This window comes from Notechis scutatus, chromosome 4, assembly GCF_049901735.1.
Source record: "Notechis scutatus isolate UNSWTSFEM ecotype Mainland chromosome 4, rNotScu1.2, whole genome shotgun sequence".
NCBI lineage: Eukaryota > Metazoa > Chordata > Lepidosauria > Squamata > Elapidae > Notechis > Notechis scutatus.
Window position 1 is genome coordinate 61,269,027 of NC_142012.1, and position 25,065 is coordinate 61,294,091.

At 43.0% G+C, this 25,065-nt stretch overlaps 1 protein-coding gene across 2 annotated transcripts in view; it reads left to right on the forward strand.

The window, feature by feature from the left end:
- The window catches only part of TEC (tec protein tyrosine kinase), an 84,408-nt gene that overhangs the window by 5,283 nt on the left and 54,060 nt on the right, over positions 1-25,065 (forward strand). Inside the window, exon 1 of one of the 2 annotated variants that reach the window (XM_087963615.1) lies at positions 17,509-17,756. The exons of the other annotated variant lie outside the window; for it this stretch is intronic. Within the exon in view, the coding sequence (XP_087819741.1) occupies positions 17,706-17,756 (51 nt within the window). The 5' untranslated portion in view covers positions 17,509-17,705. Of the gene's footprint in view, positions 1-17,508; positions 17,757-25,065 lie in introns of those variants that run through there. 2 annotated transcript variants of the gene reach the window in all.

Below are 25,065 nucleotides of genomic sequence, written 5' to 3' on the forward strand. Positions count from 1 at the left end.
AGGCCACTAACTTAATGTTGTGGTTCGCCGGCAGCAGGTGCAGACGGCTGAGGTCTCGGAGAGCGAGGACTCAGATGAGGGGCCTGCGTTTGATGTAGGGATGGGGCCAGGACTATCGGAGAGTGGGGTGCTGCCTTCGGAGCTTGTGGAGTGTGGCAGCAGCAAAGCAGAGGACCCCAGGAAGCCAGTGTGTGTGCGCGCAAGGCCGCTTGAAGGAAAGAGCAGCTGTAGCAGCACGGGCGACTTGGGAGTAAGGCTGCAAGGTGATGGCCCCTCCCATAAGGGATAAAAGCCAGCCTTCGGGGTTGGCTTCTTTGCAGGAAGCAAATAAGTTCTTGCACTTCAAGTTCTTGTGGAAGTCCTGTCTATTCTGGTTTGTTTTCGGAGACTTTTGATTTTAGATATTTCCCTGCCATTAATCTTGTGTTCTTAGCAGCCTTTCACAACCTTGAAAGGGCTTGCTCTTATCTGGGACAAAGAGTTTTCATGACCCTTTGCTGTGAAGGAACGGAATTCACAGAGACGCATTAAAAAGGTTTGCTTTTATATATACTTCGTGTTTATTTGATTTGAACGAGGCTTGGGTCAGAACACTTAACAACTGCAGTGATTCACTAAACGACTGTGGCAAGAAAGGTCGTAAAATGGGGAAAATTCAATTACCGACTGTCTCGCTTAGCAACAGAAAGTTTGAGCTCAATTGTGGTCGTAAGTCAAGGACCACCTGTATTTCACAGGGCTTTTGTTAAGATAACTTGGAAAGGGAATTCAGTAGCATGATTGCCACCTTGAGCTACTTGAATTAAAACAGAACTCTATTTATGTGTGTCTGCATCAGGATAAAAAAAACCTTCCTTCCTTCAGTGACTTTCAGATTTGATATTTGAATGACTTAAGAAATTGATGAAGAGGAGATAAAACACTGAAAATTGTTTTGAAAGACTTTGTCACAGCAAGATTTTAGAGAGGACAAATATCAGAAACCTTTCCCCCCCCTAAAAAAATAGGTGATGTGTATGAAATTGGGTTTTTTTGTTTTTAGCTATCGTTAAGGTCCTTCTTGCTTTTATCCATAGAATTGCTCAACCTCTTTCTAAATCTCAACTTGAATTTAATGGCCTTATCATAGAAGTTGAACTGGTTAAGGATCTCCCATGACCACCCTGTTTAGGAGAAAGTATATATTTTAACTTAATGTCCAGGCAGTTATTATAATCATGTTGATGATTCACTTCTCTGATTATAACAAGGGTGTCAAACTCAGAGCTTAGGGCCGTGATGGCGAACCTATGGCATGCGTTCCACAGGTGGCATGCAAAGCCATTTGTGTGGGCGTGCGGGCCCCAGCCAAACTTACCTGCACTGCGCATGTGCACACCTCCCAGCTGATTTTCGGCCTGTTTTGAGGTCTTTTTCGCCCTCCCGGGAGCTCAAGGGAAGACTCTGCAGCCTTTGGAGACTGAAAAACAGGTGTTCTGGAAATACTGGAAGTGACGAAACCGGAAGTGCCAAAACAGGCCTGTTTTTCGGCCTCCAAAGCCTGCAGAGGCTTCCCTTGAGCCCCTGGGAGGGCCAAAATGGCCTCAAACGGGCTGAAAATCAGCTAGGAGGCACACACATGTGCAGTGCAGGCCGGGGGTGGGAGTTGTGTGCGCATACGGAGGGGGCACATTGTGGGTGCTGGCACACGTACGTGCTATTGCACGCGCGCTTTCAGCGCACCACAACAAAAAGCTTCACCATCACTGGCTTAGGGGCTGGATTTGGCCAGCAGGATGCTTAGATCTGGTCTGCGGGGCCAAAATGGCGAAGGACCAGCCCGTGGTGCCTCTGCCAGCAAAAATGGAGCTTGTGAGGGTTGCGTGCAGTCCTTTGCTGGCAGAGGGAGGCCGTTGTAGCTAAAAATGGAACTCAGGAGCCCGTTTTCGCTGGCAGAACACTTGTGCCACCAGAGCCCCCCCAAACACAAGTGATATCATGCTGGCCATGCCCCCTGGCCATGCTCCCCCACAAGGTCAAACACACCCTGATGCGGCCCTCAAATGAAATTGAGTTTGACACTCCTGGATTACAAGAAATGTGATTTCACTATTACTATGAGTGAGCCAGTGCTTGCTGACCATGTAGCCTAAATTTGCAAATTTAGGACTATTAAGACAGCTGATGAATCTCATTCTTTGCCCTGAAATAGCCAGCAAAGATATTCTATAATATTAGATGCCCTACACTCAGATGTATAGATTGAAAACAGGAAGGTCAGTTCACAACTCTGTAGGAGCCAGGCAGCTTCTTAATAGTGACACTCTGTTTATATTCACTTTGTTTGCCATCAGAGATTTTGTTTATATGCCATGCTTACTCATCATTCATTTATTTGTGATTTATTTAGCTGAGTTTTCCAGGTAGATACGGACATTGTTTTCCCACAACACAGACTGGTGGGTTGTTACTTATCATTTATTTTATTTAACTAATTAATTCATCTTATAACTCTGGTTGGCTCCCATAGTTAAAACAAGCCGACATGGATTTATTTTTCACGTTCAAAACTTTTATTACAGAAAGTCCTCAACTTATAATTAGAATTAGAAGAACTTTATTGTCATTGTACAAGTACAACGAAACTGTGGATGCACCCCAGCAACTGTTCGCAGTACAATAAAACCAAAGCACTTTAAAATGAAGATAAGAAAAATAGAATACCCACGTCTCCATTTGCAATTTGAGAGTACAATATCTACGAATATACACAAAATAAACATCCAACACTGACTGTAACTTTGAACCACAACTGAGGCCAAAACTTCTGTTGCTAAGCAAGACAGTTGTTAAGTGAGTTTTGCCCTATTTTGCAGCCTTTCTTGCCACAGTCATTAAGTGAATCATTGCACTTGTTAAATTAGTAACCCGGTTGTTAAGTGAATGGGACTCATCTCTGGCGGGGAATGAGTCTGCCTACCGAGATGAGGTGGACCGGTTGCTTTCGTGGTGTGGAGACAATAACTTGGTCCTCAACACCAATAAGACCAAGGAGCTTATAGTGGATTATAGAAGGAACAGATCAGACATCCAGCCCTTGCTTATCAATGGAGACCGAGGGGAGCAAGTGGCCAGTTTTAAGTTTCTGGGTGTTACCCTAAAAGAGGACCTGACCTGGGATGCCCACATTGCAGCCCTGGTCAAAAGGGCCCAGCAGAGATTATACTACCTGAGACTTCTCAGGAAACAACAACTGAGTGAAAATCTGCTGGTGACCTTCTACCGCTGCACCATAGAGAGTATTTTAACTTACTGCACCTCTATATGGTTTGCCAATTGCACAATGGCAGATAGGACAGCACTCCAAAGGGTTAACGTCATTGCCCAGAAGATCATGGGTTGCCCTCTCCCCTCTTTGGAAGAGCTTTATAGCTCCCGCTGCCTTAAGAAAGTTCAAAACATTCTCAAAGATCCATCTCATCCTGGGCACCCCCTTTTTTTGAGCTATTACAATCTGGCACACAGTACAGAATAATAAAAACAAGGACAAATAGGCTGAAAAACAGCTTCTATCCCAGGGCAGTAGCTCTGTTGAATTCTACTGTATAGTGCAGTGTTGGTGCGGTGTCAGGGGTTTTCGGTTCAATGTGTGGAGTGTGAAGGATGTGTGTTTGTGTTTATTTTCATGGTCATGATGTGCACTGAAAATGGTGTTTGATTTCGTTGTATGAGGTGCAATGACAATAAAGTAAACTAAATCAGGTTTCCCCATTGACTTTGCTTGTCAGAAGGTAGCAAAAGGAGATCATGTGGCCCTGGGACTCTTCAACCATCATAAATATGAGACAGTTGTCAAGTGTCTGAATTTTGATCCTGTGACCATGGGGATGTTGCAACAGTTGTAAGTGTGAAAGATGGGTCATAAGTTATTTTTTTCAGTGCCATTGTAACTTTGAAAGGTCACTAAACAAACTGTGCTGAATCGAGGACTATCTGTAGGTCACCAGAATATAAAATACCAAAGAAAATAAAAAATAATGGGAACTAGCGGACAGGGGAAAGGGTAAAAGAGAGGTGTTGACCAGGTTCTCTTTAGCATAGAAGATAATAACATTACAATCTCAACTTTTTACTTTTATATAATAATATATGTATATACTAAAGGTAAAGGTTCCCCTCGCACATACGTGCTAGTTGTTTCCAGCTCTAGGGGGCGGTGCTCAGCTCCGTTACAAAGCCGAAGAGCCAGCACTGTCCGAAGACATCTCCGTGGTCATGTGGCTGGCATGACTAAATGCCGAAGGCGCACGGAACACTGTTACCTTCCCACCAAAGGGGTCCCTATTTTTCTACTTGCATTTTTTTACATGCTTTTGAACTGCTAGGGTGGCAGAAGCTGGGACAAGGAACGGGAGTTCCTTCCATTACATGGTGGTACGGATTCGAACCGCCGAACCGCCAACCTTTATGATCGACGAGCTCAGCATCTTAGCCACTGAGCCACTGCATCCCAATACATACACTAGCCATTTGTATAGCAACAAATCTATCTAATCAGCAAAACCAAAGTCAACGTTTCATTTTTCTAGCACGAGCACAAAATCCAGAAGCAGTTTCCAAATAAAAACAAAATTAGGTAAATTTCTTTCTTTGAATAAAGGGACAGTTTAACCCAGGGGTCCCCAATCTTGGGCTACGGCCCACTATTGGGCCGTAAATCATTCGGAACTGGGCTATGGAAGCAGTGGGTGATGTGCATGCCTATGCACTCCCACCACTTCTTTGGCCCAGTTCTGAACAGCTCACACCCATGTTGCTTAAATATGAACTAGCAATGTGCTGCAGCTGCCCAAATAGTCAACCTACTCCTAGGCTGCATCACCAGAGGGATAGCGTCAACATTATGGGAAGTGATAGTACCACTCTATATTGCATTAGTGAAGCCAAACCTGGAATACTGCTTCTCCTCCATGCTGCATCGAGAGCCCAGGATGGGTTGACTCCTTCCTATGATGTCATTTAGCTGAATCTGTACTAAGATATGAAAGCCAGCCCCCGGAAGAGACTCCAGCTTTTGACTCAGCTCCTTTCAGTCAGTAGCTGTGTCTCTGAAAGCTTCTGTTAGATAACACTCACCAGCGATCTTCAGTGCCGTTTTTCCTCGTTTCAAGCAGCTCCCAGGATCTGGGCAGCTGCTCTTCCAGGAGAGCAGGGCGCTCTCTCTCTCTCCTGCAACGTTGGGAGCAGCGTTGCCAGAGCGCTGTTCAGGCAAATTGGGCAGCGTCTGTAGACCTCCCGCACGCCTGCAGTTTGAGCGGTCGTAAAAAGCGATCGGCAAACCGATAACAGCTTCAGCCAGCTAAGGTTCTGTAGATAGCACTCACTAGCGATCTTCATTAACTTTTTTCCTCACTTCAGCAGCTCCCAGGATCTGGGCAGCTGCTCTTCCAGGAGATCAGGGCTCTCTCTCTCCTGCAGCATTGGGAGCAGCGTTGCCAGAGTGCTGTTCAGGCACGTTGGGCAGCATCTGTAGACCTCCCCCACACCTGCGGTTTGAGCGGTCGTAAAAAGCGATCGGCAAACCTATACCAGCGTCAGCCAGCTGATCGTGTGGCCAGAGGCTGCCCTTTCCTTTGCTGACTTCACTCGGGGCTCTTTATAGCCTAAGGAGGGATTCTTCAATCTCGGAGCCTGTTTTCCACAGTCAGCGGCCATCTTGGATTGAAGCCTTCCACCACGAGGTGAGCGGCCATTTTGTAAGCCCGGGGGCCAATTTATACCCTAAGGCAGGGGTCCCCAACCGCCGGTCCGCGGACCGGTACCGGCCGCGGAACAAGCCTTACTGGGCCGCTGGTTGCTGGGCGCCGCCATCTTTTTGGTAAAAAAGCAATTTTTCGTCAAAAGATGGCGGCGCCAGTGGTGAGCTTTTCCGGTAGAAAGCCATTTCTACCCGAAAAGCTCACCAGAGCGCTGGCGCGCGCTGTCGGATTTGACGAAAATCACTTCCGTGACGCCACCGGAAGTGATTTTTTCGTCAAAAAGATGGCGGCGCCCAGCTGACGCTGAACCGGCGCGGCGCCCAGCTGACGCCGGAACCGGGCCGCGGCATCGAAAAGGTTGGGGATCCCTGCCCTAAGGGGCTTAATACAAAAAATTTACAAACAGTTTCTTTCCATCGTAAGAGCCTTTATTCTTCAAATGGAGCAAGATAAGGGTCAGGCAGAGTTTTCCCCACCAGTGGAACAGTCTCTTAAACGCAATAAGAGAAAAAGTCGTAGGCAACGCACCCAATCAGTCCAGAGGGAGGTGGCTGCTAAAATGAGAGCTAAGGCTCTAGCCCCTAAGAAGGCAACTCAGGCTGAGTTGAGGGCAGAAAAGCGCAGACATGCAGCCCTAGAGAGGCAGTTCAACAGAACTATTCAACAGAAAGTAGTGCAACTACAGCAGGTTGCAGGTGATACCCGTGGGCCCCAGCCAAGCCCTCCCAGGGGAGGAGAAGTTATCTATGAGCCTTTCCATCCTCCATCCTGGTCTCCTGAGGCCTTTGTAGTACAATATGATCCTCAGGATCTAACCAGATCTGGGCCTTATTTCCAACAGGCTTCTGGGCCCTATGCTCCTCCCCCTCCCTCCAGGCTTCTAACCTCTTCTCAATCTAGGCCTGAAGCCACCTTCACTCCCACAGCAATGGGCCTTCAGCCTTCTGCCTCTACCTTTGAGCATAGACCAGGGGATATCCAACATGTTGTCTCTTTGGCCATTAGGCAGGGATTGGCTGAAAGCTTCAAGCAAATCCTTCGACCTCAGGAAAGGGTTCAGGCCCTTCTCCCTTCTCAATCTATAAGTTGCCTCATCACCCTGATTTACACAGGCCCCAGGACCTCAGGGTCCATTCTTCTCTACCAGAATGGGAGGAGCTTGATGAGGGGGGAAGAGCTTCACCATCTGAACACAGTTACCCCTCTCGTTCAGAACGTGAAGAGGGCGAGACCTTTGACCAAAATCTTTCAGAGGGAGAGGACTCTTGCCCAGAGCAGACATCCTCTGCATGGTCTTCAATCCTTCTCTCTTCAGGCCATTACTCAGCAAGGCCTTGGTCACTGCCAAGCTGTCGCCAGAGGAAGTGGCTCCCGAGCCACAAGGAATTCCCTCTAGCCAGGCAGACTCACTCTTCTCCAAGCCTGTAGTGCATGCAGGGGTTTTGCCTTCTCCCACTTTGTTCCTGGACATGGTCAAGGAACAGTGCGCTTCCCCTTCGGCAAGTCCTTGCCCATCTTCTCTGGATAAGCATTTCTACAACGTCAGCGCAACCCTGGACAATACCCTGGCAGTGCCTTCTGTTGACATTCCGGTTCTGGCCTCGTTCCCATTTTCTGGCACTCTCACATGGGCATCCATACGGTGGCTGCACCAACGCCAGATTAGATTGCCTACATCTGACCTTCGGTCTCACCAAGACCTTAATAAGATTATTGCAGCGGCGGAATTCACTGCAGATGCCACTCTCAATTCCGCCAAATTTGCATCTAGGGCCATGGCATCTTCAGTAGCAGCAAGAAGACTGTTATGGCTCAGAAATTGGCAGGCGGAGTCACACCATAAATGGAAGCTGATTTCAGTTCCATTCGTGGGCGATAAGCTTTTTGGCGATGCTCTGGAACCTTATCTCATCGAAACCAGAGATAAATGTAAAATTCTCTCTTTCTCTGGGAAGAGAGCCGACTATCGCCCAGCTCCTTATACTGGTAAACAGCCCTTTCGGGAGGGTGGGGGTCATTCCTTCCATCGCTCTAAGTAATCCCTCGTTCTCCCCACCCATCGGAGGTCGCCTAGCCTTCTTTGCCTCCAAATGGGAGGAGTCACGGCGGATGCCTGTGTGCTCAGCACTATTAGGTCAGGATTACAATTGGACTTCCCAATGCCACCACCCCCAAAAATTTTTATTATCTGTCCTGTCCCTCGGGACATTTCAAGGCAAGACCTCATGAATCAGGCCATTCAACTACTTGAAATCCGAGCTATTCAAACCTATTCCCCCCTCTCAATGGGGATGTGGGCTTTATTCTCACCTTTCATCGTTCCCAGAGCCTCAGGGGGGGTAGCGAACCATCCTGGATCTAAAATTTCTCAACCAATTTGTAAAATACAGGCAATTTAAAATGCAGACTCTGCATTCTATTTTAGAGAGCGTTCGGGAGGGCGATCTCCTCTCTTCCACTGATCTCACGGAGGCTTACTTCCACATCCCCATTTGGCCTCATCATTGCCAGTTTCTCCGTTTCTGTTATCAGAATACCCATTACCAGTATTGAGCACTTCCCTTCAGCCTCTCATCGGCTTCAAGGGTCTTCACAAAGGTTCTGGCAGCATTGATGGCATCTCTGCTTTCTGTTCCAGTGAGGATCCAATGCTACTTGGACAACATTTTGATTCTGTCCTCCTCCATCCATGCAGCCCATCGGGATCTACAAATTACCCTGTCATATCTCCAGAGCCACGGATTTTTCCACTCCTGTCCACTCTAATGGTTCCTGCTTCCCTAGAATAGAATAGAATACTTTATTGGCCAAGTGTGATTGGACACACAAGGAATTTGTCTTGGTGTAAATACTCTCAGTATACATAAAGAAAAAATACATTTGTTAAGAATCAAGAATCATAATGTACAACACTTAAATGATAGTCATAGGGTACAATCAACAGTCAAATCATACTAGGAAACAGTAAGTATAAATCGTAAAGATACAAGCGACAAAGTTACAGTCCTACAATCACAAGTGGGAAGGGATGGGTGATAAGGAGTGATGAGAAGATTAACAGTAATAGTAGTGCAGACTTTGTAATAGTTGAACAGTATTGAGGGAATTATTTGTTTAGCAGAGTGATGGCACTTGGGAAAAAACTGTCCTTGTGTCTAGTGGTTCTGGTGTGCAGTGCTCTATAGCGTCGTTTTGAGGGAAGGAGTTGAAACAGTTTATGTTTGGGATGTGAGGGGTCTGTAAATATTTTCACAGCCCTCTTTTTGACTTGTGCAGTATACAGGTCCTCGATGGAAGGCAGGTGGGTTGCAATTTTTTTTCTCTCTCTGAAGTCTGTGTCTGTCCTGTTGAGTTGCAGAGCCCAAACCAGACAGTGATAGAGGTGCAGATGATAGACTCAATAATTCCTCTGTAGAACAGGATCAGCAGCTCCTTGGGCAGTTTGAGCTTTGGCTGTGGTTTATTTAATAAGCTAACTATGGCAGCAAGATATGTAACCCAAATGTCTGCTAACTGGGTGACTAGAGCAAGGGTGTCAAACTCAATTTCATTGAGGACTGCATCAGGGTGGTGTCTGACCTTGGGGAGGCTGGGGGGGGCATGGCCAGCTCAACGTCACTCGTGTTGAGGTGCCTGTGGTGGCCCGAGCACTCTGCCAGCGAAAACAGACTCCCGAATTTTGCAGATCCCTCATTCAAGTCCCTCCCCGCCCAGACTCCAGAACTGGGCCATGTTCCTCCCCACTGCCTGACTCTGCTGCCAGCTCCCCAGGTATCCTGTGGACTACAATAGTGGCAAATATGCATAACATTCTTTCCTTCTCCTATTTTCCATACAACATCAGCCCTATGAGTTGGATTGGACTCAGAAAGAGAGCGATGAGGAGAGAGTGACTGGCTCCTCCCCTGCTTTCTTTCTGGTCCAAATCTTGTCCCATTTGTTCAATTTTTGGAGAGTTATGCTGCACACAGGCACACCGAAAGATGGAAGGAGTCTTTCCAATATACCACTAGGTTAAAAAGTTTTTTAAAAAATACACGAAAAACAAAACTATAATGCAGACAGAGCATTTTCATCACAGCACTTTTCATGATAGCTGGTGGAACAAGTCACTGTTCATTTTTTAAAAAATAGTTTGATACTTAAGCAGTCGGAAATGCTGACATGTCAACCTCATATATCCTTAAATGGTTTTCACAATTCTTCTCTCTTGTATATCACACCTTTGAATTGTTGCAAAAAAGGGGCCAGTAATGAAACCAAATAATTCTTGAGATTCTTTTCATATATGTTTATTTTCATGTAAAGTTCTGTCTTTGGTGCTATTTTAACATGCCAAATCACATGCCAACTTATATATTGCTATAATGGAAACTTTTTATAAAGGTTTCCTGATCCAGTCGTGTCTGACTCTAGTGGACAGTTCTCATCTCTGTTTCTTAGCCAAGGTAGCCAGCATTGACATTTCCATGGTCATGTGGCCAGCATGGCTTATGCCAAGGGGCATAGAATACTGTTACCTTCCCACTGATGTAGTGCCTATTTATGTACTTGCATTTGCATGCTTTCGAACTGCTAGGTGGTAGGAGCTGAGACAAGTAACAGGAACTTACCCTGTGGCGTGAGGCTGGAGTCTCAAACCAGAGTTGTCATCTTTCCAGCTGATAAGCTCAATGTCATTAACCACTGAGCCATCGCACCCCCTTGGGGGGAAAAAAGTCATGCTTTGAAGAAGTTCACTCTAAAAGCTACATGTGACACAATGTCGCTGGAGGAGCCTTCCTTTTCTTTCTTTCTTTCTTTCTTTCTTTCTTTCTTTCTTTCTTTCTTTCTTTCTTTCTTTCTTTCTTTCTTTCTTTCTTTCTTTCTTTCCTTCCTTCCTTCCTTCCTTCCTTCCTTCCTTCCTTCCTTCCTTCCTTCCTTCCTTCTTTCCTTCTTTCTTTCCTTCCTTCCTTCCTTCCTTCCTTCCTTACTTGCTTACTTACCGTGTTTCTCATATAATAAGGCCGGGTCTTTTTTTTTTTTGAGCCCCGAAAAAATGGCTAGGCCGTCTTTTCGGGGGTGACTTAATTCCCCCCCCCTTGCATCTTCGGGCGGGTGGGCGGCGATGGCTTGGATGTTGACCTCGGCGTTGGTGGGGCACTTCGTATTGGGGTCAACGCAGGCAGCACCATATACGGGTGTGCAACAAAAGTACTTCCTAACGGCAAGCTCCCCCATCATTCCCCCCATTTTGCATGTTTTAATATAGGCCTTAATTTGGGGGGAGGGACTTAATTTCATTTCATGCCTATAAAACATGCTGGGACTTCCTATTGGAGGAAGCCGTATTGTTGGAGAAACAGGGTACTTACTTACTTACTTAACTAGACATGATGGTTATAGAGACTTCTGGGTAGGGTTTCCTATGACAGATGGGGACTTAATCTTCCTGACAAAATAGGTTGAATGTTTAGCAGTTTTCCTGCTACCTTGAGAAATTAGTTGTGGTGACACCTAAAATGACTTTGTCAGTTGTGGTTTTAACATGCTCCACAATTTCTTTGATGGAGAACGTACTGTGTCAATTGAGACTTGACATAACCAGCATCAGTAAAAACAACTCAAAAGCATAAATAGGAAACAATCCAAAAAGCTGTATGATTCTTTAAAAATGTGGGATGGACATAGCATTATTTAGTCTATTTCAGTTCAGGGGTTTAGTGGCCCTTCTTGATCCAATTTCAGATATTATGTTTATATACAAGGAGAGTTTCACCAATTTTCCTTTCCGCCTGCCACATGGAAGAGAGAGAGTGCTCACAACAGCGTAGCACACAAAATTATCTGCTACAATGTCCTACCAGTCGATACAAGAGCACACAACAGATACAAACTCAATGTAAACTGCTTCAAACTTGATTGCAGAAAGTACAACTTCAGCAACAGAATGGTCAATGCCTGGAATGCACTACCTGACTCTGTTGTTACATCCTCTAACCCCCACTCCTTTAACCTCAAACTAACCACTATTGACCTCACCCCATTCCTAAGAGGTCTGTAAGGGGCGTGCATAAATGCACCATCGTGCCTACCGTCCCTGTCCTATTGTCCCCATTTATTCGTACCTATTTCCTGTATTCTTACTCATGTTTATACTTATATCTATTACCTTGTAAGCGATTGACAAATCAAATAAATAAATAAAATAAATAAAGAGTGAACGAAGAAAAAGGAAGAGCATCACCTCTCATTTAATTTTAGTATTTATTTCCTATGAGGCATAGGTACTAGGTCCATTTCTTAAACTTTTTGTTTTCATGGACTTCTAAATAAGCATTCAAAAAATGCAAGGACCACTGACTTAAACGCATATATTTTTAATCTTCCAGAGAAGCTCAGCTTACATCTTCAATGTATACAATAATGATTATTATTAATATTTAACTGTGCTTTCTTGTCTTTTTTATTTTAAAGGTCTTTTCATTAGATTCTGTATTCAAAATATTTAGCCAAAATTATTTTCCACTTGAATTGTTTTATGTATTTCCTGCTTTATAATAAGAACTCTTTAGCTTTATGGCATTGTTTGACAAAATTTCAGAACATAATGCTTGAGAGGACTGTGTGGGAGTTGGGGAATGGATCTCCAGCCCAATGAAATTACAGTTTTAGATACTTATCAGTATATTTCCTGTTCACACATTTTTGCTTGCTTATATAAGACATGACTATTCCACTTGGCATAGCAGAAATAATAATAATAACTCTAGAAGTAATAACAACTCTAGAAGTAATTGCACTTGCCACCTCTTCATCATTGTCCTAGATCAGGGCTCTTCAAACTTGACAGCTTTAAGACTTGTGGACTTCAACTCCCAGAATTCCTCCTCCAGTCATGTTAGCTCAGGAATTCTGGGAGTTGACGTCCACAAGTCTTAAACTTGCCAAGTTTGAAGACCCTTGTCCTAGACTGAAGTTGCTGTTTGTATCTTCATGCTATTTGTACTTTTCCATTAATTCATTTTCAGTCACAGTTCATTTTTGTGAACCAAGTAAGGATAATCCAGCATCATAAATAAAAAGCAAAAGCAACTTGAAGAAACGTAAGAACTCGAGGAACATAAAGCATGAAAAATAGCCATGTAAACTTGTATTTAATCTATGTAAACTGGTATTTAATCTATGTAATCTAGACCATGGTCTGCATTACCTACATGAAGGGCTCCTGGCAAGGAAGGGATGGGCTGTCCCTCACAAGAACCAGAAAGAATGTATTCAGAAAATAAGTTGCTCCACCCGAATGCTGGAAATGCAAACATGCAAGGAACATATTGCCATGTGTGGTGGACATGCCCTGTAGTAAGGAAATATTGGATAAGGACAAGAAAATGGATAGAAGAAATAATTAAACAACAAATTGAAATAATACCGGAGACTTTTCTGTTAGGTATAATAACAGGAACATATGATAAGAAAACAGAATATTTTATAACAGCGGCAAAAATAACTTACACACAAAATTGGAAAAAAGATAGTATGCCACTAGAGGAAAATGTGATAAAAAAGATATTAGAGTGTGCCGAGATGGATAAGTTGACCATGGAGATAAAAAATAGAGAAGAAACAGATTATTATTTGACGTGGAATGCATTGTACGATTGGCTAAATAATAGATATAGAGATGAATAGAGAATATGACAATAGGATAATACAGTAAAGGTTATAGATGTAGTTATATAGGTTAAAGATAGATGAAGGAATATAGATAAATGTACATCTAGTTAAGATTTATGGAAAAGTATGTATACTGTCATAGAAGTATTGCAGTGAATGAAAATGATGCTGTATATGAGAAAAACTGTTTAATTAAAATTATTGAAAAAGAAAATAAGTGGCTTAGCTTATTCAAAAAGCTTTAAACGAAAACTGAGGGGGGAGGGTGACCAATTTTTAGGATCTAATCCCAAATATAAACCCCAAGACAACCAAGCAAACAAGGAGGAAGGCAGTGATGGGAAGGAAGAAAAACTCAGATATAAAGCAGGAGAAGTAGAAAGTATATCCAGGATCAGCCATAAAGGACTCAGATGCCGATACACTAACGCTCAAAGTTTAGGGACTTTCAAGTTCAGGGTGAACTTGAACTAGTAATATATGAAGGCAAGTATGATATGAGAAAAGTAAAGTCCTACACTTAGGCAAGAAAAACCAAAAGTACACATATAGACTGGGTGAAACCAGGCTCAATAGCAGGAACTGTGAGAGGGATCTTGGAGTCTTAGTGGACAACCAGCTAAATAGGAGCCAGCAGTGTGCAGCAGCAGCCAAAAAAGCCAATGCAATCCTAAATTGCATTAACAGGGATACAATCAAGATCAAGTGAGGTACTAATACCACTCTATAAAGCCTTAATAAGACCATACCTAAGAGTCCTGCATCCGGTTTTGTTCACCACATTATAAAAAAGATGTTGAGACTCTAGAAAAAGTACAGAGAAGAGCAACCAGGATGATTAGTGGACTGGAGACTAAAACATATTAAGAACGGTTACAGGAACTGGGCTTGGCTAGTCTAGTAAAGAGAAGGACCAGGGGAGACATGATAGCGGTCTTCCAATTTGAGGGGCTACTACAGAGAGGAGGAAGGGGGTCAATCTATTTTCTAAATCACCCGAAGGCCAGACAAGGAATAATGGATGGAAACTGAACAAGGAGAGATTCAACCTGGAAATAAGGAGAAATTTTCTGGCAGTGAGAACAATCAACCAATGGAACAGGAGTTGCCTTTGGAAGTTGTGGGAGCGCCATCACTTGAGACTTTCAAGAAGAGATTGGACTGCCATTTGTCAGAAATGGTGTAGGGTCTCCTGCTTGGGCAGGGGGTTGGGCTAGATGACCTACAAGGTCTCTTCCAACTCTGGTTATCTGGTATCTGTTATATACTTGCCATTACTGAAATATTCATGACTGGAATGTACTGCTGGAAGTATATAAACTGTTCAAAAGAAACAGACCCTAACAAAAGAGAAGTTAGAATTGCATTATATGTAAAAAAAAAAACACCACACCTCTACAGAAATGCATAAAAGCAAGGATGAAAGTCTTCTTGAATGCATATGGGCTAATATAAAGGGGGATAAAAAGAACGACATTGCCACAGGTCAGGGCTGTCAAACTCCCGGCCCACAGGCCGGATGTGTCACGTGCTGGCCACGTCCATGCCCGGTTTAGCGAACTGGAAAAAGTCCCGATGTGTCATGTGACGCTGCCATGACGAAGTGAGTTTGACAGCCCTGCCATAGGTATACACTGCAGGCCATCCAACCAAGCAGGAAAAAATAGATGGACTTTTTGCTCAACTTTTAATATACGTAGGAAACACACCACAGTAGTAATAGGGGACTTCAACTAACCTGACATTAACTGGGAAACAAATTTTGCATCAAGTGGGAGATCAAATAGGTTCCTGACCACGCTAAACGACAACAGGTAGAGAGATTGGAACTTAGAGGGTCAGCTGTACTAGATTTAATTCTTACTAACAAGAGATGAAATGATTGAGGGGGTAGAAGTTGCAGGAACTTTGGGGGCGAGTGAGACAAGCACAAGACTAAATAATTTTTGTAGATATTGAAAGTCCAATGCAATAATAACTGAAAGGCATGTTTTCAGATATTTTATTTAATTTATCAGATTTATTTGCTGCCCATCTCATGGTTCAAGGCAACTCTGGGCTGTTTACACCAAGGTAAAACACACAAATACCCAACAATTATAAATATAAAACTGATTTAAATTACAAAAATTAAAACAAACTAAAATACAAGGGTTCGAAAGGGGAGAGGTGGGGGTGCCTTCCCTGTTAGTGCTTAGCACAGTAGTATGTTGGTCTTAGTACAGATCTCTCTTTTTTTTTTACACATTTTTACATATTCATGTTTACAACTGAATTTTTTTAAATATTTGAACTTTTAAAATATCTGCTTGAATTTTGCTGTTAACTTGATGCTCTTGGTTTTGTTTGTGAACAAAGTTCTATAAACAAACTCATAATAAAGAGGTAGTGATTTATTTCATTCAACATTAGAATGCCTGCCTTTCTAACAGCCTCCCCATTCTATTTCCTTGTTGCTTCCCCCCCCACACTATTCCCTAATTTAAATTTCTTCCCTTCTTGCCCCCTTTCCAAGTTTTATTCTTTAGAAGTCGAAAATTATATTCTATCTTTCTTTTTCAAAATGCCACAGCTAGCACTCATATACCAAGCGCGAGTGAAATCAAAATGCAGAAAAGCACCAAATGAAAAAAGGTATTGAGGAAAACAAGAAACATCCCCTAAGACTTGCAATGATTTGGTGCAGCAGGTTTCGTTTCAGGAGCTTAAGTCGTGCAAATATGAAAAGACTTCCTAAGTAAGGATGTTTAGGCATATCTTCTTCTTCTATATACATAAAAGCGAAATACCACTCACGCATCATCACAAAATCTCCAGAACCGTAAAGCCTACAAACTTGAAATTTGGTACGTATTGTTCCTCTTGGCTTCTAGGTGCTCACTAAGAAAGGATTTTTCAAAATGACCATCAGAGCATTAGTATTTCGTATATTATTATTATTAACACGCTCTGATGCTAAGGAGTTCTACTCCCACTCCCCATCTGAAAAGAAATCTGTTCCAAATGCAAAACACAGACAGAGGAGAGGAGTTTCAGTTTCAGTTTTAGTTTCATAGCTGCAACCAGCTTTAGTACAGAACAGTTGAGCTAAGCCACGCCCAGGCTCCTTGCTGTCTCCTTGCTCACACAGCTAATACTGTTTCAGTTTCCAAAAAGCCCTCAACTCTCTCACACACTGTCAGGATGCTAGCCAGATGAATACCGATGGATGCTGGTAGGCGGAACAGAATTCCCCCCCCCGCTTATTTTCCTCCCCCAAAACTAAGCCCGACCACAAAGTTTTGTAGTGAAGCATGGGTATCGAGCTAGTACATTAATTAAAAGGGAGGTGAGATTCTCTCTGAAGAAAGTTGTGGAACATCAGGGCATCTCCAGGTCCAAACTAAGAGTTCTTGTGGCCCTGGGATGCATTCAAGGACCTCAAGTGATGATTTTAGTTAAATGAGCAGGTTTCAATGAGAAGGAAGGGAGGATCTTCAGATATTCTGGTCTCAAAAATGCTTAGCATAACGTTGAAAGCTATCCACAGCGGATAACTACTGCAGAATGTCATTCTTTTCATACGAGATTCACATGCTCCTTGTTATAAACCCGGTTACTCTCTACCCAACATAAATTAACAAGTACCCTCTCTCTCTTCACAGAATCAGAGAAGCCAAGGATAGCTTGGTGGCATTATTGTTCTAACAGCAGCCCGGACAATAACCTGTCGCTACCACCTCCCCAAATGTCTTTCGTTCATGATAGCACAGACAATATTCTATAGACATTTATTCCTTGAAATATCTTTGTCATTTATAGCGTAAATAGATCAAAGCGAAGTAGAAATAATGGTCAAAAATATTCTGCTTTGCTGACTTCTAGTGCAATGACAGCCGAGACAAAATCTTTACAATGTTCACTTTAAGAGATCCAAGAATATTTACATGTTGAGCCATCACATAAAATTTTCATTTGGGTTGTTAGACTGCTAAACCGCTGGTGTCCGTCTTCAATTATGGTTCCTCTGCCTGCCACATGTATGCTATTTCCTCTTTCTCACAGTCACACGATCTACAAGTGGTTTTTTCCCCTCTTCTTCCTCAAAAGTTGTTTCTCCCCCTCTTGTATGTCTTTTTTTGTGTGATTGCTGTTCATCTCGGCTTCAATTCCCTTGAGCTTTTCCATCTTCTAACCTTCGTACAACATTTCTGATGGCCATGTGGGAACAGAAGAACCATTGCATAAGGCCTGTTTTCTAGGGAATAACGTTTTATTTCCAAGAGCTTTTAGCAGTGAGTGCAGAGTTGCTTGTTCCTTTGTGAACCTCTGATGCTGGGGTGGCTCAGGCACCAATGGAGGAGAAAAAGGATCAGGAGAAAGGTAGCTTCCCGTATCTTGTTTTCTAATCTGCTCCACTCTTGTTAACTTTGTATTTCTGTAAATATTCTGTTGTTTTCTCTGGACTTTTAAGTAATGGAGGTTTGGCTAAAATGGATATGATGGGAGTATTGCCTGCATAATTCGATTGGTATAACTTGTTGGTGGAGGAATATTTGCTGGAGAACAAGACTCGTGGTTCTTAGTTTGTCCTTCCAAGGGTTCTGGTCTGGTCATTCTTTTCGCTTGGAAGACTGTATTTGACTCATAAGGGCACATTCAGGCAGACAGCATTAAGGCACATTATGGCACATAAGGGCACATTATGCAGACACAGACTTCAGAGGATAGTTAGAACTGCAGAAAAAAAATTGCTACCAACCTGCCTTCCATGGAGGACCTGTCCTGGACATAAATTGTTTCAACTTCTACCCACAAAACGACGCTATAGAGCCCTGCACACCAGAAAACTAGACACAAGGACAGTTTTTCCCCCGAACGCCATCACTCTGCTAAACAAATAATTCCCTAAACACTGTCCAACTATTTACTAAGACTGTATTACTATTCTTCTTCTCATCCTTCCTATTTCCTATCTCTTCCAACTTATGACTATAACCGTGTTGCTTGTATCTTTACAATTTATATTGTTTTATTTGTTCCCTAGTATGATTTGATTGCTTATTAGTAACCTATGACTATTCACTAAGTGTTGTATCTTATGATTCTTGATGAATGTATTTTATTTTTTATGATGTACACTGAGAGATTATGAACCAAAGACAAATTCCTTGTGTGTCCAATCACACTTGGCCAATAAAGAATCCTATTCTATTCTATTCTATTCTATTCTATTCTATTCTATTCTATTCTATTCTATTCTATTCCATACTTATACTTATACTGACACTGACACTGACTACTCTACTCTACTCTACTCTACTCTACTCTACTCTACTCTACTCTACTCTACTCTACTCTACTTTATTCTGCCTTGGTACTGAGAGCAGGAAGTGCTATTATCCTAACAGATTAGTAAAATACAATAATTGCTGAGTTTTATGCCAGCAGCAAAACAGCCCCCAATCACTCCCTCAACATGGATGACTTTGGCTGAGGAAGGAGGCAAATCTTGATAGACAAAGTGATGGGTTTAGCAATCGCAATAGCACTTAGACTTATATACCTCTCCATAGTGTCTTAGCACTCTCTGAGTTCTTTACAAATTTTGGCATATTGCCCCCAACAATCTGGGCCCTCATTTTGCCAATCTCAGAAGGCTGGCAAGCTGAGTCAACCTTGAGCTGGTCAGGATCAAACTGGCTATGGGCAGAGTTGGCCTGCAATACTGCATTTTAACCACTGCGCCACCACGGCTCCTTTAGCCATCTAAGTCGGGTGAGTTAAGTGTTGGCCTAGTGATCCTGGTGTGACCTGCCTGTCAGATTTGTGAAGAGGAAAAAAAAAAGATACCTTGATTGCAGCATTGTCCTGCAATGTAGCCCGTAGATTAGAAGTTCACAAGCAGTTTTATGCTGGAGTTATAAATTTGTCAATGTGAGTGTCAGGGTTCCGGCAATTGCCCTCATTAAATCATGAGCCTTGAGCCAAGCTTCAAAAGAATCCAAAAGATTTATTAAGGGCAACATGTCGGCATTAACCTACATGAAGCCAACTCTGGCATACGTAATTTACAGTCACCTGTGACCCTGTTTTCCCCCTCCCCCCTGGGTGTTTCATAAATCATATCCTCCAATGAAGCATGTTCACAGGCTGAGTGTCCTCAATCATGTTCTCCAATGAAAGATTTTTGTGGCAGAAGATCTGGTAGCCTAGCTATAATCTTTGTAAGATAAGCGTGGAATGTACTTCCAGTTTTAAATTGCCATACTACTCCTTCAGATTCCCACCCCCCCTTGTTTATGGCAACTCGAAAACAGGCATAGGAATGTTTTACGAGTTGTCAGTGAATGGCAGACATCATACTTGATTGAGATCATACTTGATTGGAGAGGTTGCAAATCAAGAGTCAGGAGATGTATGTACTTTGCTTTTCAAGTCAAAGCATGTTGACAAAGAGTATGAAGAAGCAGAGAAGCCCAGGGGTAGCCAGAGTCCAATTCAGAAGCAGTGCCAGAGGTTCAATGTGCAAAGACCAAAAATGGGAATGTTGTTTTCGAAAAGGGTTAAGAAAGAGTCCGGAGGTTGCTCTTACATAGTCCCAGTCGTTGGCAGAGGTTGGCCACCAATTTTTCTTGAGGAGACAAGCTGACCACCCTGTATTCTGCATGTCTTAGTTGCTGGTGAGTTCTTGGATCAAGATCAGCCGTCTCTTTCTCTGGCTCAGCTCCAGATTTCTGAGATTCATTGGGAACTGGCTCTGCTTAGAGAGCACAGAGTAACAAGAGCTGGAAGGGACCTTGGAGGTCTTCTAGACCAACCCCCGCTCAAGCAGGAGACCCTTTGTCAGTGGTGGCTAACCTTTTTGAGCTCCTGTGCCAAAAATTGTGCGCGCATCAGCACCCAGAAGGCAAGGCATGGGCTCCCATGCCCCCTGCCCATGTGTGTGTAATCCCCACCCACGCCGCCCCCTTACCTGCACTGTGCCTCACAGCTGATTTTCAGCCAGCTTGAGGCCTTTTTCGGCCTCCCAAAGGCTTGAGGAAAGCTTCTGCAGGCCTCTGCAGGCTTTGCAGGCCGAAAACTAGCCCCGTTTTGTCACTTCCGGTATTTGGGTCAGAACAGTATGTATATGTATGTGTATATATATGTGTATGTATGTATGTATGTGTATGTGTATGTGTGTATGTTTATTTGATGGTGTAAGTGAGGGGTGTCAAACTCAATTTCATTGAGGGCCACATCAGGGTTGTGTTTAACCTGGGGTGGCTGAGGTATTTATGGCCAGGATGGGCGTGACCAGCTCGACATCACTCGTGTTGGAGGTGCCTGTGGTGTCCCAAGTGCTCTGCCAATGAAAACAGGTTCCCGAGCTCCATTTTTTGGCTGTGACAGCCTACTGCAACGCTCTGCCAGTGAAAATGGAGCTTGGGAGGGCTGCCCATGGTTCCTGAACTCTGTTTTTGCTGGCAGAGGCACTACAGGTCAGTCCTTCACTGTTTCCAGGGCAATCCCAGGAGCCAGATCTAAGTACGCTGCTGGCCGGATCCGCCCCCCCACCCCCCGGCCTTCAGTTTGACACCCCTGGTGTAAGTCTTTCTGATACCTTGTTCGATGTCCAAACAATGGCATTTCTTAAGATTTCATTTATGTTAATAAGTTCATGGTAAAATTATTCATTGGATCCCAACGAATTGGATTATGTCTCAGGGATCATAACTGCTCTGTCGATTCCAACTTAATCCATTAAATTGTGGCGTATCTTTCCTATATATAGCTAATCTAAGTATGGCTTTAATTTTGTTTGCTGCTCAGAGTCACCTTTGTGAAATGGGTGGCCATTATAAATCATATCGGAAAATTATCAGTCTGGTTTTGGAAATACCCAGTGACCACTCTCACGCAAAAGGGAAACGATTAGTCTGATTCTCCTTTTTAGTGAAATAGCTACCCATTGTCACACAGAGCAGCTTTGTGTCTGCTTATCTAAGCTACTAAGTTAATTAGAAATCTTTTTATTTATTTATTTTTAATTTTTTTCCCCTTCCATAAGATAAGAGCAATAACGCTTAGACTTATACACCACTTCATAGTGCTTTCCATCCCTCTCTGAAGTGTTTTACAGAGTCAGCCTATTGCCCACAGCAATCTGGCTCTTCATTTTACCCACCTTGGAAGGAGGGAAGACTGAGTCAGCTTTGAGCAGGTCAGGATCGAACTCCTGGCAGTGAGCAGTGAGATAGCCTGCAATACTGCCTTCTAACCACTGCAACACCATGGCTCTTAAACTAGCATTCTCTTTAATTTACAAATCCTAATTTGCACAAGAGCATCAAATTGAGATCCTGACTCCAGGCATCCCAGTCAGCTTTTGAGTTTGGGTGACTATATAGGTCAGTGATGGCGAACCTTTTTGTTGGGGTGTGCCAAAAGCGCTTGCACCTACAATGTGATATGCCCCGCCCCCCCTGCGCATGCATGCGCAACACCCCACCCCGCCCCCTTACATGCACTATGCATGCACGCGCCTGCCAGCTGATTTTCGGCTCGTTTGAGGCAGTTTTCACCCTCCCTGAGACTTGAGACTTTGGCCTCCTGCAGCCTCAGGAGGCCAAAAAAAACGGCCCTTCCAGAAATACTGGAAGGGCCCATTTTCAGCCTCTGGAGCCCAGGAGAGACCGTTTTTGCCCTCCTGGAGGCAGCAGAGCTGCAGAGACTTCCTTCAAGCCTCCGGGAGGGCGAAAAACGGCCTGAAACGGGCCGAAAATCAGTAGGGAGGCACACGCATGCGCAGCGCAGGTACGTTTGGCTGGGGCTTGCATGCCCGCACAAATGGCTCTGCGTGCTACAGGTTCGCCCTCACGGTTATAGGTCCTTACTTAAGTCAGAGGCAAAATGATCAGATTATACATAAATGCATGTAACTTTGAGAGATACAAATGTGGGAAAACAAATGGAGGAGGCCAAGTGACAAATGGTTTGGAAATCAGGTGTGTTTCTATCACTGTATCTCTCACATGGAAGGTGGTTGAAAATCACCTGATTTCCAAACCACTTGTCACTTGGCCTCAAATGACAAATGGTTGTGATTTTCTACCGCCTTCCAGAGATACAGAGGAAAACACAGTATTACATTGTTGGCATTTAATTTCAGCTGGCTTAGACTAACAGAACTAGTCCATAGTCATTCATCAAAATATGGATGAATAATTTAGAAGAATAAATAAAGAAAAAGTATAAAAGTAATCCAGAATTGGGATTATTACATATTTTTGAGGAAGATAACTATAGAGTTTATTGTAGCTTTCCTGGCTGCAGGTTTGAGATTTGCTCCAAACTGATCCATTTCTGGATAACCTATCATTGAATAGTTGCCATGCAAAGGTATGGAAAATTGCTTTTATGGGGAAAAAAGTGACCAATACATGCTTGAAAAAAAAATTCAGATATATGCTTTTCAAACGGATGAATCACATTTTTATTGGATCTAGAAAGATTATGTATAAATGAAGCTATTACTAATTTCTCTTGATAAATAGACTGTTATATGCAACTTATGACTGAATGTTGACATACCTTATTCATTGCTGTTACCTTTCGTTCTTGTTCTTTCTAGCATAAATATTACCTAAAAACAATTAAAATGAAAAAAGGGATCTGTAGGGTATTTTTCCATTAGATCAGCCGTGTCAAACTCACGTTGTCACGGCATTGTCACATGACATATCGAGATTTTTTTCCCCTTCATTAAACCGGGTGTGGGTGTGGTCAGTGCATGATACATTCGGCCTTGTGGGCCGGGAGTTTGATAGCCCTGCATTAGATTTTTATCTTATTTGATCTCCGGTGGTACTCTTTCCTTAATCTTTTGAAATAGCTTGGGCTGAACAAGTTACCAGTGGTGGGATTCCAATTTTTTACTACTGGTCCTGTGGGCGTGGCTTGGTGGGTGTGGCTTGGTGGGCATGGCAAGGAAGGATACTGTAAAATCTCCATTCCTTCCCCACCCCACTAACCTGCTTTCCAGTTCCGTTCTCCTGTGCAGGGCAACCAAAGAAGACCCAGCTGATCAGCTGGGACTTGGGAGGCGGAGAATAGATGGGGGCGGGGCCAGTCAGAGGTGGGATTTGCCGGTTCTCCAAACTACTCAAAATTTCCGCTACCGGTTCCCCAGAACTGGTCAGAACCTGCTGAATACCACCTCTGAAAGTCACCCAGTGAACTTCTATGGCTGCAGGTAAACTTAAACTTGGGTCTCCTCAGGGCCAATCCAGCATCTAACCATTACACCACACAGAAATACAGAATAACCTGTCTTGAAGTGACTTCTCCATGTTGTAGCTACTCTTTCTATTACAGACTATTTTAATGTCTTATAATGGGCTACAAGACTTTGTGTAGGAGGTTGCTCTATTTAGTTTGTTCTGAAGTGCATGTGCTCAGCTACCCATACAAGCAAGGAAGTGACAGAGGAAGTAATCTCAGGATAAGAATGTTATGGTATATATTGAGACAAGCTTTTTAAAAAAGCACCCTGTAAAACAGCTGTTCTTAAAAAGACAACATCAGATGATCTAGTCTAAGTTTGTATTTCAAAGCAAAGAAACAGGTGATTCAGTTTCTCCAAAAAGGCTACATTTAGCTGGTAAGCCATGTTTTACAACAGAGGTAGCAACCATTGAGTGTCTGCACTTAATATTTTTTGGCAGGGGTATAAGTCATCATTGCTCAGGGTTGTCAAACTTGCAGCCCATGGGCCGGATGCATCATGCACTGGCCACGCCCTGTTTTAGCGAAGGGGGGGGAAGTTGCAATAGGTCATGTGACGACAGCATGTCGTCACAAGTTTGACACCCCGTCATAGGTGAACAAGATAAGATGAAAACGAATGTTATATCATTCCTTTAACTAATTTCAGTTGATTACCAGACAGCCTTAAAAAGATAGAATATAGGAATATGGATTTTGAGGGTTGGCTAGGGGGTGGTTGGTACTCCAGCTCTTCCCTCCGAACTCTTGCTTTTTTAGTTGGTTTAAATTTTTGTAATTTTAATCTGTTTTTATATATTTATAATTGCTGAAGGTTTACTTTATCTTGATGTGAGCTGCTCAGAGTTGCCTGAACACAGTGTGATGTGCAGCCAATAAATTTGAGAAATAAACAAGAAACCAACATCAACAAAGTAAAACCAGTTTTCATTTTCCTCCGCTTACAATAATTTTGTTAACAGCTTTTCAAAGCTATGACAGTACTGGGAAAAAAATCTTGGGGCCAGTGCTCATGCTTGTGAGGTTACTTTGAGTAAATTATAATCTAATTGGATGATATAATCATTCAGCACATTGATGGACTTATCCTGCTATGGATTTATAACAAATTTTAGATTTTTTTTATCTCCCTCAGGAAGGATAACGTTTTGAGGGTCAGAATCAAGAAGATCCCAAAAGGTTATTTATCTTATTTTAATTATTTTTTAAAAAATAACATATGAGACACAAAAGAGAAACGTAGAATATGCTGCTCTTTATCAAAAGCAGGTGGATCTACTGCAAAATCTTTTTAGTACCTTATTTGAATTCAGTTTTTTTTTCATAGAAGCGTTTTTTCCACTTTCATAGAAGCGTTTTTCCATACAGCAGTTATACTGAAAATCTGGATTGCTTTCTTGTTTCTGTAGAACAATTGTGGAGT